The sequence below is a fragment of the Capricornis sumatraensis genome, chromosome 9, assembly GCF_032405125.1.
Source record: "Capricornis sumatraensis isolate serow.1 chromosome 9, serow.2, whole genome shotgun sequence".
NCBI classification, from domain to species: domain Eukaryota; kingdom Metazoa; phylum Chordata; class Mammalia; order Artiodactyla; family Bovidae; genus Capricornis; species Capricornis sumatraensis.
In genome coordinates this window covers 101,200,747-101,216,970 of record NC_091077.1, presented here as the reverse complement: position 1 = coordinate 101,216,970, position 16,224 = coordinate 101,200,747, and the positions used below count along the sequence as shown (strand labels likewise).

The 16,224-nt window shown below is 40.6% G+C and overlaps 1 protein-coding gene across 13 annotated transcripts in view; it reads right to left on the bottom strand.

Annotated features, from left to right (window-relative positions):
* Positions 1-378: 378 nt before the first annotated feature.
* The window catches only part of PAM (peptidylglycine alpha-amidating monooxygenase), a 173,311-nt gene continuing 157,465 nt past the window's right edge, over positions 379-16,224 (bottom strand). The window contains exons 22-25 of one of the 13 annotated variants that reach the window (XM_068980029.1): positions 14,183-14,236; positions 5,035-5,238; positions 2,019-2,075; positions 380-1,368 (exon numbers count right to left, since the gene is read on the bottom strand). In XM_068980029.1, coding sequence (XP_068836130.1) covers positions 1,193-1,368; positions 2,019-2,075; positions 5,035-5,238; positions 14,183-14,236 — 491 coding nt within the window. In that variant the 3' untranslated portion in view covers positions 380-1,192. Of the gene's footprint in view, positions 1,369-2,018; positions 2,076-5,034; positions 5,239-14,182; positions 14,237-16,224 lie in introns of all 13 variants that reach the window. The other 12 variants (XM_068980030.1, XM_068980035.1, XM_068980036.1 and 9 more) reach the window with 12 other exon arrangements.

The window sequence follows — 16,224 nt, the reverse complement described above, 5'->3', positions numbered from 1 at the left end:
TGAAGAAAGGGTTCTAGAGTCTGATTATTATAAAAAGAAAAGCTACCAGGTTCTTACTAAACTCAACTGACAGATTATGAAAAATATGTTTTAAAAGTAATTTGTAGTCACTGTAAGATGGAATATTCCTATAAAATACAAGGATATTTGGAGTAAAATGATTCTTTAAAAAAGAAAACCATTAGTAGTAACCTACACTGATGGATTAATTTATATATGTAATTTGAGACACAGGTTTCCTCTTAGCTACAATCACCTTTTATTATTTACCTTCTGATTGTTATACAAGCAAAAATCCTCTTTGAATTTTTAGAGAAAGCCTGGTTTTCACATATATGTAAACTCGGGCTGGTTTTTAATTTATATGTGCTACATAATAAAATGGTTTCTTAATTTTAATACAATGCACTTCTTTTGAAACATTGAAAAGGTTTCACAGGTTTCACTATAGCTTAGGTTTGTGTAATTATTACAAAAGTTGTATACAAGCCCTGCAAATATGCAAAAACTGCAAAATACACTCTGACAGCTAATGCGCTGAAAACACTTTATTACACAAATTACATTCAGATTCTGAAAATAGTGATCTAACAGTGTAACCATCTAAAAATAAGACATCCCCAAAACACACCAACTGAGGAAGGAAATTTAAAAAAAAAAACAATTTAAATAGAGACTTTTTTCTTTCCCTTGTTGCAATATAATGTTAGTGATTTTAAAAAAATAGGAGATTTAGCAGCTTTGTCGTCATGTAGCACAAAGTTTCTCTTCACTGCCACAGGCTGAGAATGCTGAACAGGAAAGGCACCAAAGAAAGACACTGGCAATGGAAGTGCTATTGGGAGAATACTGTGTTCAAGCAGAGAACGGAGTTATTTACAAACTACAGAAAAGTCTCAAAAATGCAGATGAGCAAACCTTCCATCCCTGAACGACTAGTGTGATGGAAGAAGAGGATCGCTTCTCTATCCTATGTTCATATAAAGACAATGGCATGGTGAATGAACTTTCAGGAAACTCCTCAACTAGAAACAGAAGCCAACTAATCCCAAAGGAAGTAAATAAAAGGTGTACGGTCCCACACAGACGGGTACAGTTTACAATTAAATACGCAAAACGCTCAACGTGCTCAAGGGGAAAGGAACCTGGCATCCTTGGTAAATCTCGTCAGCCTAAAAGAAAACCCTGTTTCTCAGGAGGAAGGGGTGGGGGCGGGCGGCGGGGCCGAGTACTCTTCTTCGGACTCGCTTGCGTCCTCATCTTTCTCCTGGTCGCTTCCTTCCGTGCTGAGGCGGTCGAACCCCTTTCGGCTGTAGCCCTTCCGGCTGGCGAAGAAGTTGCCCAGGTTTAGGCCTCCGCCTCCCTTTCCTGGAGAAAGCGAACAGGGACAGAGGATTGAGGTAAGGTCTGCACAAATGATTTTCAGTTTCCTTATAAATTCTTCTGGGGATGGGAAAGGGCAGGTATTAGAGAGGGGGGAAAAATGACATAGAGACACTGATCCGTCAGAGTCAGAAAGATACAACTCCACAGGTTCATTAAAATAAATAAGGAAAAAACAAACAAAACACCCCAAAGCTCCCCAGGATTATGTATTTCTGCAGGATTTATTTCAGCTCCTGCTTTTTCCAGGCTCTCGGGAATGGCTGTCCCCTTGAGCAGCTCTTCATTACGATGACTTTATGAAAAGGTCATCCTCACTACGACACGCACTGACACACCAACAGGGGTGACAGAAAATTCGCTGAAGACAAATGGGGGGACATAAAAAGGCAGGGAGAAGAAGTCGATGGCACAGAATGGCAAGGTGCGAAAACGAAGCTGGGGAACCTGCGGCCTTAGTCACACACTTTTGGTTGGTGCATGGTTTGCATTTGGCATTTGCGGGGGATGCTGTGTTACACAGGAGGAGCCTAATTTCCAGAGAGAAAATACAAAGTATCTCCTTGCTTTTTAAAAGACATGATCTTGTTGACTGTGAATCAAATGGGAAGGATTCTAAAAGGTCACACGCATACCTCTAAGTCTTCCCAGAACTCTTCCCGAACTGGCCTCAAGTTTACGTTCAGAATCTGCTAGAGAAAGAGGGCATATTTCAAAATAAGTCCCAATCACCCTCCTCAATCCATGGGCCCAGCTTTCAACACAAAATAAGGAATTCCTAAATGATTAATAACAAGGCCTGGCTCCTGTCTGTATGTATTCTTAGAATTCTAAGGGGGCAAAAGGCAACGTATCATTGTCATGCATACCAGGGCCAGAGCTGGGTTTGACTCCTACCTAGGTCTCTTATAGGCTGTGCAATCTCAAATCACTTCTCTGAGCCTCAGTTTACCTAGGTCTCTCATAGGCTGTGCAATCTCAAATTACTTCTCTGAGCCTCAGTTTTCTCTTCTGAAGAAAAGACAGGACCAATGACAATCCCTACCTCTCCGTAAGCATGTGACATGTTTACAAGCAGTGTTTGGTATATACACAGGAAATGCTCGGTAAATATTAGTTACCTTTATTATGACAAACTTAAAAATTACCCATAATTTGTAAAACCTTGGAAGCTTTGGTTACTACAATTTAGGAATATTGGTCTGAGGTTTTAGGCTTACTATTAACAACAGTACATGTCCTGATTAAGGAAGCTTTGGATCCCAATGTACAGCATTTGCTTTTTACATAAGGCTGAAGGCAAAAAACTTCTGAAACCCTGAGTATCTGTAGCCATACATGGTGACCCAAATTCTTGTTCCATGAAAAACTGACTTTCTCTCCTTAGGCGGAGGCTGAACTCCAGACAGACTTGGTTTCTCCGAGTGCTGTGTGTCTTACTGCGCTCTCTGCCCTGCTTCCAACACTCCCTTCCGGACTATGGTCAGGAAAATAAGGCTCAGGGTTCTCCCACGAAGCCTCTAACAGGAGTGGGGGCGGCATGGTGGAGCACAGAGCAAAGGCAGAAGGGGAGGTGGGGAGAGAAACAAGCAAGGAGGGAAGGAGAATTTGATAAGACGGTTAGCAAGCCGACAAACGAAGACTGCAAACTGCACAAGGATGCGGGCTGGTCCTCAGTTTTGCATCCCGTGTGCCCAGCACAGTGTCTGATGTGATGCTGACAAGCTATATGGGTGTGCTGAGTAAGTGGAAGGCCTTTCACGAGGGTTATTAAAACCCTCATAGACTGGATAAGATCTATCAGGAACAAATGTTGAAAAGAGGTGAGAGGCTGGTATGCTTTTAGAATTAAATGTATTAGACTAAACCATATAAAGCTGTAATTTCTTAAACAAAACATGATTGAACATGAATGGAAAAAACGTGAGAGGCTGGTATACTTTTAGGATTAAAAGAGAATTAAATGTATTCAACTGAACCATATAAAGCTGTAATTTTTAAAACATGACTGAACATGAATGGCAATTTCATATGGTTCGACCTGGGTCCCTCAGTCTTCCCAACATACTCCTGTGAACAATATTCTGGTAGCAGCACCACGCACATGTGCTAACAGCAAAGAGGTAGATACCAAACCTTCTTGACACCCCAGCCACTCCTCCTTTAAGTGGACTGATTAGCAATATTCCTGCTATACCCCGCCCCCTGGCCTCATGTATTTCTGATACTCCACATATTTATCACTGTACGTACCATCTATTAATACCTTTATATGTCATTTCTTTTTTATGTCTTATCTATTCTGTGAGCTCCAATTATTTATTCCATCCTTTTCCCAGCGACTATTTATCAAATCCTCAGGGCCAGGAACTGTTATTTATGCTGGAGATATATCAGGAAACAAGCAAACACACAAGATTCTTGCTCTTTTGAAGCTTCCATCTAATTCCATGAAGACAACGACTATATCTACTTATCTTTGCCTCTGCTCAGCCCTTGTTGGGAAGAGTTAGCTGTATTTTTGAAGAGCTTTATTGACTGCAGGTGAAAAGCAAGAAGTCCTAGAAAAACTCCCTTTCAAAAATTATTAATTTAAATCCTTTGGTTTTGTTTTCGGTGTCCTTTTCTGTGTCAGGGCTTTGCCGAGGGCACTGAATCCCTGCCAGTCGCCTTGGCCTGAAATTGGATCACATGCTGTTTCTTGATCGAATGCTGTCCACCATTCTGGTCCATTAATACCTTCCCAGATGCAGCTGTAGCCTCCTGCCTCGGGACCTGGGGACCCTGCCAAGGGACTGTTTCTGAGAGGTGAGAATCACGAGTTGGATTATTTACTTATGTGGATACCTTGAAGGGAACTCAGCTACTCAGTCTGATACTATGATGATGATTGGACAAAACACTGACACCAGTATTGGACTCTCCCCTCCTTCACTCCACTCTTTTAACTGTCAAATGGTTTTCTTTGGAAATAATTGGTTTCCTGAGAGAGGTGAGGTTTAAGACAAGTATCTTTTATGACTTTTTATTAGTTTATTACTAATGATTATTCCTTATAATCACTGGTGTTATTAATTGAGCACTTATAGGTGCCAGGTTCTGTGATAAATGCTGTATGTACATTATTTCATTTAATCCCTACACAACCTTGTGAGTATTGTACCCCCACTTTACAGATGAAAAACCTCTGGCTTAGAGTGGTTAAGTAACTTGCCCAAGGTCACAGAGCTAGGGGCTAGAGCCACGACTAGGGAAAACAGACAACTCCTAAAAACTGACCCAGGCGTTTTGAGGACTGGGCCTGTTTCTAACAGCAGGGATCTCCTCCTTCCTGACGCTTCAGCTAATTTATAAAGACTCTACTCATCTACACAGTTTCATATGGAGACATCTAATGGCTTTACACCAATGCTAAAAAGCTGTAATAGGGGGTTGGGCTTTTATCTATCCAAATTCTGAAGCTCCAGGTACATTTTTCCACTTTGATACTAACTATAGACAATATTTGGAACACAGACAATCACACTGAAAGAGGTATAGAACACTTGAAAAAAAAACACACTGAAAAAAAGGTCACAACCAAACTTTGATAATCAGGTCAAACACTCTTTCGCAGGGAGGTTCCAAATTCAAGGGGCTCGTTTTACTTGCCTCCAAAGGCCCTTGATTTTTTCCACCGAATAAATAAGGCAGTGGCCAGCAGGACAACCACAGGAATAACCAGAAGGGTTGTAATGAGAACAGCCGGCACTCCGGAGCCCGGCTCTTTGACCAGCTTCTGTTTCTCTTGTATCTTCTGCAATTCTGAGGAGGCGGGTTTGTTCTCCATTTTGGTTTCAACAACTGCCTCGGATTCTTCAGGGAAAGAAGAGTTGACAATATTCAACTGACTCAAAGACTCTGTAACCCTCCCACCCGCCCCTGCCCAGTCAGATTAACAGCTGCTCACGAAGAACTTGTTGAGCTCAATGCATGTGGGGTTCAGGCTTCAATATCTGTAGCTACCGAGCTGGTACCTGTGACTGGCAAATTCCCATGGAATGGTTTTTAAAACCTTTAAATTGGTTTTATTTGGTTCTACCCTTTGTTTCCTCTTTAGGCATAATTCCACAGAAGATGTATCCTCCTTTTGCATTTTTGCAAAGTTAAAATGAACAGGCGACATGGTATAAGGGACCAGAATTGGTGTGCATACTGGAGTCAGATGAATCTGAGTTCGAATCCCAGTTCTCCTATAGAGCCAGCTTGTGTAACTTTGGGCAAGTTACTTAAGTGATGTGGGCCTTAGACACCTCCTCTGTATAACTGTGAGGATGACAACGACCTCCTTCATGAAATTACTGAGCATAAATGTTTATCCTAAGGTGCTTCGTAAGTACTTATCTCCTTGTGATTTTAGTTTATGAGCCTCTTTCGTGTTCACTGAATCACTGGTGCCTCACATGCATAGTTGCATGCATTAATTCCAGAATTGGAAAAAGGGAACTGGGTCCTTTCCAGGTTCTTTTCTGCAGTTTCCAGCAAGTTATAAGTGTACCTGGATGCACTGTATGTCCGTTTGTTGTTGAGGAAAATAACTTACACAGCTGTACTGTGATACTGGCAGATACTGGGTAGATATCAGGCCTAAAGTACTACTTGGGAAACTGATAACAACAAAACTAAGTAAGGGACTGTAGGAATCTTAACAACTACTGATGTAGAATGAGGTTGAACCTTGAGATGTTCTTGCCCCCAAGAACACATACATGCGTCTGCCCAGAACCCTGTGTGTGAAGCTAGAAGTTACAACCGTGTTTGCCCAAAGGCTTACAAGGTTTCTGAACTTCAGCTTCTTGGTGTGCCCTTTTGCCCTATGATACAAATTGTATCAGATGGCCTCATGGTAATTTTGACAAAGTGGCAAGGATTAGTGTTTTAACATGATCAAAGTTTAATATGTGTAGACATATTGGAAATACTTCTCCAAGGAAGCATTTCTCAAATTACTTAAGACATTGTAAACACCGTTTACGATACACACTGCTAGGTTCCAGATTTTTGCCTCAATATTCAGAGCAAGCTTCCTGACCGGTCTCAGTGATATCTAGGGCACACATACACTGTTTCAGGCACTCTTCTCATTTAATCATCACACCAAGCCAATGAGTGGGCGCTATTGTGATCACCACTTCACAGATGGCCTCAGAGTTCTCCTTCCCTTCCCTGCACTGTCATTAAGGGGAGACCATTGTTTCTCTTCTTTTATCCATGGAAGTGGGTCTTCAAACTTGAGTGGGAAAGGAGGAAAGGGATTGGTTCATAGATCTAAATGGTTCAAATTTAATCTAAGTCTCAGTTTCCAGGAGGAATAAGAGTATGATCCTTATTTTTCCTGGCTACTAGCTGTTTTGTCTTTTTCTTCATTATTGTTGAAAAGGTATACAAATTGTTCTATGTTTAAGCAAAAAATAACAATAAAGTGATGATAGGATTACAAAATATAGGCAAAGAGGTGGAGATTGGAGGACACGAAATTGCTGCCTTGGCAGAAGGATTTGTGCCTATTTGAAAGTGACTATAATCAGAGTAATTACATAGCACTTTCTACCTGTCACTTAGTGCATCTACCTAGGCCGTGGATGTTGGCTGTGCCAACTCATATGTAATTTCATTTGTAAGCCTGAGCTAGGACAGAGCTCCAATAAAAGGAAAGAAGAACTATGATGTAGGTGACAGACTAAAAGAATCATTTTACCTTTCACAGAAAGTGTGCTGAGAATAAGGTGGTGAACTTGCTAAGATGCCCACACTGTACTTTAGAAATCCTTGATATCCACACCTCTTCTGTACTCTGCATGTCATCTACTAAAAATACTGGAACATTCTAACTTTTGGAACCAGGTGCAGTATGTTTAGATTTTAAATGATGCTCTACATTTTAAAGAATGAGGATAAAAAAATTTTAATTTCCTACTGTTAAAAAAGCAATATGTTGCTCTTAGATGACTTTATAAGGGGAGTAAAAAGCCTAAAAAATAGTTATCACTTAAGAGTCTAAGAACTTCACTCAAAGCATGAAGAACAATCTAAATTCTGTCACTTTTACTCTTTATCCTAAATTCTTTCACTAAAACCCCCCAGTAATTCAGAGCATCCTTGATGAAGATGGAATGGAGAAGCTCTAAGATTAGCCAGGACCTGGCGCTACTAGAAGGTGGGGGTTACTCATTGACATTTTCCTGTCATACATGACTCCAGACAGATTAAATCAACAACAAAAGTATCTTCAAACAAGCTTTTCCAGCATCTCTGCAGATACCTGGAAATAAAAATAATCCTGAAGACTGATGCATAAGAGGTGTTCTCTTTCTTCTTTTAAGCAACGCATTTAGAAAGGGAAGTGCACTCTCGTGTGAGCTGACACACACAAGCACATGCGCGTCTCTCCCCCTTTACAGAAGGGGAGAAGCCCAGAGACCTTTGGAATGGAAATAACTGGGACAGGAAGGAGAGACATTCTAAATACACCAACACAACAATTACTACCCCATTCATCACAGATGGAACTGAAGGCTGAAGGTTTTAGATGGCATAATGGCAAGTAACATGTGAGAAGGCATGGAAAGTCCATACAGCATTAATAAGATCCTGGGCTTATTTTGGAGCCACTGAGGTTCAGTTTTGGACCATTGCAATAAAGCACATACTGCAATTAAGGCAACTCACATAAATGTTTTTGGTTCCCATTGCAAATGAAAGTTATGTTTATACTATACCATAGTCTATTAAGCATACAATAGCATTGTCTTAAAAAATGTACATGCTTTAATTAAAAAAAAAAGTTTCTTGCAACAAATGCTATTATCTGAGCCTTCAGCAAGTCAGTAACATCAAAGATGGTGATCACAGGTCACCATAACAAATAACATTGAAAACGTTTGAAATATTTCAGGAATTACCAAAATGTGACACGGAGACAGGAAGTGAGCAAATGCTGTTGGCAAGTGGTGCCGGCAGACTTGCTCAATGCAGGGCTGCATAAGCTTTCACTTGCGGAAGACACAATAAAGCAAAGTGCGACAAAGCAAGGTCTTCCTCTACACCTTTCTGGGTTGGTTTGTTTGATGCACTGTGCTTCCTCTACGACGTGTTGCTCTCCATAAGGTCTAAGATGCCAACGGCATTAGAGAATTCATTTCTATTTTCTAAAGACAGATTCACCATCATCATCTTTCACTGTGGGGTGGGGTGGGGGGGCTATGCTTTTGGAGGGATACTGGTGTGTCTGTTTTACCCTTAGGAACTTCATTTGAAAGTTTCAATCCCTTTCCTATGTTTCTTAGCATCACAAATTCTCTTATCCCTGAAACTGCCTGAGAGCAAAATACTGGTTCAGAAACTCTGCTATTACTGATCAGTTGTGTAACTATTCAGTGGGGATGAGTGTCATGAAAGGTTAGTGGAATTTCAAAATCTACAATTACCATGTATCTACAGGGTTGTTAATCTGGGAAGATGTTTCTCTCTCTCTTTTGTAAGAGCTGGTTGAAACCAAGCTTACAGGTTGTGATAAAAGACAAAACTCTTGGCGATCCAGCATGATTTATATTCCTTTCTGTAGTAAGAAAATAATCTTAAAAAAAAAAGTTTAATGAGACTCATATGGGTTCAAAGAGGACTAGAACAAGTTCATTTGGGTTTGGGTATTCCTAACTATTAAAACAGGCCTGTCATGACAAGAGATTTTAGCTGAGTTTACTATTTGAACTGCTGGGAAGTTCCATGACCAAATGGACTCTGCGGTGTGCAGAGGGAGAGAGAACGTGGTCAATGGGTGAGCACGGGTCCCCGTGACTGGCCAACCAGGGTGAGACAAGGCGGCTGGGCTGTTCACAGCATACCAACCAGTATAGTCTCAGAGTTTTGGTGGGAACTATTTAAAGGTAAATTGGAAGTGGTCAAACAGGAGACGGCAAGAGTGAACATTGACATTTTAGGAATGAGTGAAATAAAATGGACTGGAATGGGTGAATTTAACTCAGATGACCATTATATCTACTACTGTGGGCAAGAATCCCTCAGAAATGGAGTAGCCCTCGTAGTTAAGAAAAGACTCCAAAATGCCATTCTTGGGAACAATTTCAAAAACAACAGAATGGCCTCTGTTCACTTCCGAGGCAAACCATTCAATATCACAGTAATCCAATCTATGCCCCAACCACTAATGTCGAAGAAGCTGAAGTTGAACAGTTCTTTGATGACCTACAAGACATTCTAGAACTGACACGAAAAAAGATGTCCTTTTCAGCACAGGGCAATGGAATGCAAAAGTAGGGAGTCAAGAAAACCTGAGTAACAGCCAGTTTGGCCTTGGAGTACAAAATGAAGCAAGGCAAAAGCTAACAGTTTTGCCAAGAGAATGCACTGGTCATAGCAAACACCCTCTTTCAACAACACAAGAGAAGACTCTACACATGGATATCACCAGATGGTCAATACCGAAATCAGACTGATTATATTCTTTGCAGCCGAAGATGGAGACACTCTATCCAGTCAGCAAAAACAAGATCAGGAGCTGACTGTGGTTCAGATCATGAACTCCTTATTGACAAATTCAGACTTAAATTGAAGAAAGTAAGGAAAACCACTAGGCCATTCAGGTATGACATAAATCAAATCCCTTATAATTATACAGTGGAAGTGAGGAATAGATTCAAGGGATTAGACCTGATAGACAGAGTGCCTGAAAAACTATGGATGGAGGTTTGTGATATTGTCCAGGAGGCAGTGGTCAAGATCATCCCCAAGAAAAAGAAATAGAAAAAGGCAAAATGGTTGTCTGAGGAGGCCTTACAAATAGCTGAGAAAAGAAGAGAAGTGAAAGGCAAAAGATAAAAGGAAAGATATATTCATCTGAATGCAGACTTCCAAAGAATAGCAAGAAGAGGTAAGAAACCCCTCCTAAGTGATCAATGCCAGGAAATAGAGGAAAACAATAGGATGGGAAAGACTAGAGATCTCTTCAAGAAAATCAGAGATACCAAGGGAACATTTCACAATAAAGGACAGAAATGGTATGGACCTAAGAGAAGCAGAAAATATTTAGAAGAGGTGGCAAGGACACACAGAAGAACTATACAAAAAAGATCTTAATGACCCAGATAACCACGACGCTGTGATCACTCACCTAGAGCCAGACATCTTGGAGTGCAAAGTCAAGTAGGCCTCAGGAAGCATCGCTACAAACAAAGTTAGTGGAGGTGATGGAATTCAAGCTGAGCTATTTCAAATCCTAAAAGATGATGCTGTGAAAGTGCTACACTCAATATGCCAGCAAATTTGGAAAACTCAGCAGTGGCAACAGGACTGGAAAAGGTCAGTTTTCATTCTAATCCCAAAGAAAGGCAATGCCAAAAATGTTCAAACTACCACACAATTATACTCATCTTGCGTGTTAGCGAAGTAATTCTCAAAATTCTCCAACCTAGGCTTCAACAGTACGTGAACCGTGAACTTCCCAATGTTCAAGCTGGATTTAGAAAAGGCAGAGGAACCAGAGATCAAATTGCCAACATCCACTGGATCATAAAAAAAAGCAAGAGAATTCCAGAAAAACATCTACTTCTGCTTCATTGACTAACTAAAGCCTTTGACTGTGTAAATCACAACAAACTGTGGAAAATCCTACAAGAGATGGGAATACCAGACCACCTTACCTGCCTCCTAAGGAATCTATATGCAGGTCAGGAAGCAACAGTTGAAACTGGACATGGAACAATGGACTGTCTCCACACTGGGAAAGGATACACCAAGGCTGTATATTGTCACCCTACTTATTTAACTTATATGCAGAGTACATTAGGTGAAATGCTGCGATGGGTGAAGCACGAGCTGGAATCAAGATTGCTGGGAGAAATATCAATAACCTCAGATATGCAGATGACAGCACCTTTATGGCAGAAAGTGAAGAGGAACTAAAGAGCCTCTTGATGAAAGTGAAAGAGGAGAGTGAAAAAGCTGGCTTAAAGCTCAACATTCAAAAAATGAAGATCAGGCATCTGGCCCATCACTTCATGGCAAATAGATGGGGAAACAATGCAAACAGTGACAGCCTTTATTTTCCAGGGCTCCAGAATCACTGCAGATGGTGATTGCAGCCATGAGATTAAAAGATGCTTGCCACTTGGAAGAAAAGTTATGACCAACCTATACAGCATATTCAAAAGCAGAGATATCACTTTGCCAACAAAGCTCTGTATAGTCAAAGTTATGGTTTTTTCAGTAGTCATGAATGCACGTGATAGTTGGACCATAAAGAAAGCTCAGCACCCAAGAACTGACGCTCTTGTACTGCAGTGTTGGAGAAGACTCTTGAGAGTTCCTTGGACTGCAAGGAGATCAAGCCAGTCCATCCTAAAGGAAATCAGTCCTGAATATTCATTGGAAGGACTGATGCTGAAGCTGATGCTCCAATACTTTGGCCTTTGGGCACATGATGTGAAGAACTGACTCATTAGAAAAGATCTGGATGCTAGGAAAGATTGAAGACAGGAGGAGAAAGGGACAATAGAGGATGAGATGATTGGATGGTGTTACCGACTCAATAGACATGAGTTTGGATCAAGGTCTGGGAGTTGGTGATGGACAGGGAAGCCTGTCGTCCTGCAGTCCATGGGGTCACAAAGAGTTGGACACGACTGAGCAACTGAACTGACTGATTTAAATAGAAATGGTGTGAGGCTACTTTGAAATCCAGCAATTTCCAAATAAACTACAACTATCACCAATCTGTAATTCTTGGAAGAACTTAAGGTGAATGAATTGGTGGTACTCATTTCTCCTCAACAGGACAGTAACAGTGGTTCAGAACATAGCTTTGGTGCCAGACTGGCTTAAATTCTGGCTTTACCATTTAATCTTTATTTTATTTTATTTTATTTTTTTTTAATTTTAAAATCTTTAATTTTTACATGTGTTCCCAAACATGAACCCCCCTCCCACCTCCCTCCCCATAACATCTCAGTGAATCATCCCCATGCACCAACCCCAAGCATGCTGTATCCTGCGTCAGACATAGACTGGCAATTCAATTCTTACATGATAGTATACATGATAGAATGCCATTCTCCAAAATCACATATATATGGAATTTAGAAAGATGGCAATGACGACCCTGTATGCAAGACAGGAAAAAAGACACAGCTGTGTATAACGGACTTTTGGACTCAGAGGGAGAGGGAGAGGGTGGGATGATTTTGGAGAATGGCATTCTACCATTTAATCTTAGTATTAATTCTGTTCCTCTATTTCCTCACATACGTAAAATGAGGATAAGAGCAATTATCATTTGGTTGGTGTAAAGATTAAACTTAATTTTTGTATAGCTCCTTTTTGTGCTCCATAAGTGATGGCTATTATTTATAATAGTATCTTTTCCAACATCTCTATTTCAGGGCAAACAGAACTTATCAATAATTCTATATATAACAGTAACAGAAGATAGAAACTTCTTCAATATGAGTGTTGTATGAATGTCACTCAGTAGTGTCACCTGGGTATAATCTCTACAAATGCCAAACAGTTGCTATTTACTTATTTTATAATATTGTCTTACCCCTTTCAACCTTGAGCCGGCTATATTTTCTTATCTGCCTATATAAAATCCCTAAACTCCCTCTTGCTTCTCGCTTCTTTTCATGTCTTTTCCACCTGCTTTCATGAGAAAGGAAAACAAGTAAGCCTGCGGTTAAGTCTTAATATCTAGGAGAATAATTTATAAAGTAACTAAGAAATAAGCCACTTGGCTACTTAAACATTAGGAACACCTCTAGTGAGTTCTTAACTACACATAACCATGTCAAACCCCTGCAAATAGTGAAAATGTATAAATATAAACTGAACCTAAGAAAGGGAGAAAATAATTTGACTGGGATTCCAAATGAATCTGATAGTTTTACCAGTACCACATTCTATTTCCCCATGCCTTCCAATATACACCAAAGAGAAAGAGGCTCAGATAGGAAAGAATCTGCCTGCAATGCAGGAGACCTGGATTTGATCCCTGGGTCAGGAAGATCCCTTGACGTAGGGAAAGGCTACCCATTGGAGTATTCTTGCCTGGAGAATCCCATGGACAGAGGAGCCTGGTGGGCTACAGTCCATGGGGTCCAACAGAGTGGGACATGACTGAGCAACTAACACTTTCGCATATGCATATAAGTGTGTGTGCATACATGTAGAGTCCTTACAGGCTACAAGCGTCTTGAAGTCAGGCACAGTTTCATTTCCCTTAAACCTGCTGTGTCTTACACACAGATGGCCCACAGTAAATGTTGGGGACTGAATGGTAGTAAGACTAGAGCTTAGGGAGCAGCTAATCTTTTCAGGCCCCTATATTATTAACTCACCAAAGATATTTTTCACTCTAATGATTAGAGCCCATAAACGAAGACCTTTCCCAGTGTGCTGGAGGTTATTTTTCTAATTGGCTGAGGTTGAAATACTTCCAGAAGTGACCACCTGGCCTTTTCCCTCTCTAAACGTCTCTGGCCCACTTGTTGTAGATTTCTTACATCCCCGATCACTTTTCATCACTTGAAATTGGTGAATTTGAGCTCATTATTACTATTCCAGTTTATCAGAAAAAGCAGTGGCAACATGTAGGCTTAAAGGCTCAAGTACATAGTAGAAGTTAATAGATAATTTACTGTGTTGTATTATATTTTTACCTGAAAAATTTTAAGTACAATCAAGAGCCATAAATGCATTCAATACAAACCGCCCTGGGTTTCACAGGCATAAGAGAAATCTGACCAACCTCTGATTTCCTGAACCTCAATGCCAGCCTTCTTAACTGATCGATGCTCCATTTCTGTAACACAGCACAGCAAGTAGAGAGAAAAATCAGAATTCCCACCCACAAAAATTTGAAACCTTAATTTTGATATTCATTTTTCTCAGCAGAAAAATTTCTTTAATTCATCAAATACATTTTTATACTAGAAAAAATTTTAATATTACAAATCACTAATTAGGTGCCAGGTCCTAGAATCCTGAATAAAATCCTCCTATGGAAAGCTGAAATAATATCTCTAACATCTTTGTCTATAAAACGAGATTTTCCATGTGAAGTCTATAATCCTGTATTATTTCTGAAATATCAAGGAGCCCTGTTTTCATGTGGACATCTCAGACTGATCACTGGATCTGTCACGTTTGATTATCAGTCTTCTAGTTGACAAACTGATTTGCCTAATTAAATACTACAACATAAATACACAAGACTATTGTTCAGCCTCCCATGGCAGCGTTACCGTTCCCAAGGTACTGTTTTCCAGATTTATGATTTGGTTGCCTTCTGGACTATGCAGAAGGCTTCTCTCTCAAAGCTGAATGCTGTACTGCAGTGCTTCTCAATCGGGATATTTCAAACCAACTTGGGAAGTCTTTCCAAGATACTCATATTATAACCCCTCTTTTTCCTACAGATTGTGAGTGAGGTCTGGCCATGTGTGCTCTGAAAACCTTCCCCAGCTGACTCGGATATGCATCTCTGTTTAGTACCAACCCCTGGAGTGGAACTGGAATACTGGAATTAAAGTGGCTTAGACAGAAGTCTTAATGAGTTCAAGTATCATGTTCCTATGTGTAAAATGAAGATACTAATTAGACTTCTGAAATTTTTTTCCATCTTTAAGGGTATTTAATCATTTATTTTTATTCTGAAAAGCCTGACTTCAGTCATGCAACTGAGAATTATACATCTCTCCTTGCTTTCTTATCTGCCCAAACCCTCTGGTTTCTCTTTGTGGAGACAGGTGGTGGGACCGGCGCGCTGACAGGGGAGTCTACAGCCACTGCCGAAGGGCATCAGTCCTCAGGCACCTCTGTGCACTCAGCCCTAACTAGGACTTTATTCAGTTCAGTTCAGTTCAGTCACTCATTCATGTCCGACTCTCTGCAACCCCATGCACTGCAGCACACCAGGCTTCCCTGTCCATCACCAACTCCTGGAGCTTGCTCAAACTCATGTCCATGGAGTTGTGGTGCCATCCAACCATCTCATCCTCTGTTGTCCCCTTCTCCTCCCGCCTTCAATCTTTCCGAGCATCAGGGTCTTTTCAAATGAGTCAGTTCTTCGCATCAGGTGGCCAAAGTATTGGAGTTTCAGCTTCAGGCCCAGTCCTTCCAGTGAATATTCAGGACTGATTTCCTTTAGGATGGACTTGTTTGATCTCCTTGCAGTCTAAGGGATTCTCAAGCATCTTCTCCAACACCACAGTTCAAAAGCATCAATTCTTTGGTGCTCAGCTTTCCTTATAGTCCAACTCTCACACCCACACCTGACTATTGGAAAAACCATAGGTTTGACTAGATGGACCTTTGTTGGCAAAGTAATGTCTCTGCTTTTTAATATGCTGTCTAGGTTGGTCACAGCTTTTCTTCCAAGGAGCAAGCATCTTTAAATTTCATGGCTGCAGTCACTGTCTGAAGTGAGTTTAGAGCCCAACAAAATAAAATCTATCACTGTTTCCATTGTTTTCCCATTTAATTGCCATGAAGTGATGGGACCAGATGTCATAATCTTAGTTTTCTGAATGTTGAGTTTTAAGCCACCTTTTTCACTCTCTTCTTTCACCTTCATCAAGAGGCTCTTTAGTTCTTCCTAGCTTTCTGCCATAAGGGTGGTATTGTCTGCGTATCTGAGGTTATTGATATTTCACCCAGCAATCCTGATTCCAGCTTGTGCTTCATCCAGCCTGGCATTTTATTATTCTGCATATAAGTTAAATAAGCAGGGTGACAATATACAGCCTTGAAGTACTCCTTTCCCTATTTGGAACCAGTCTGTTGTTCCAT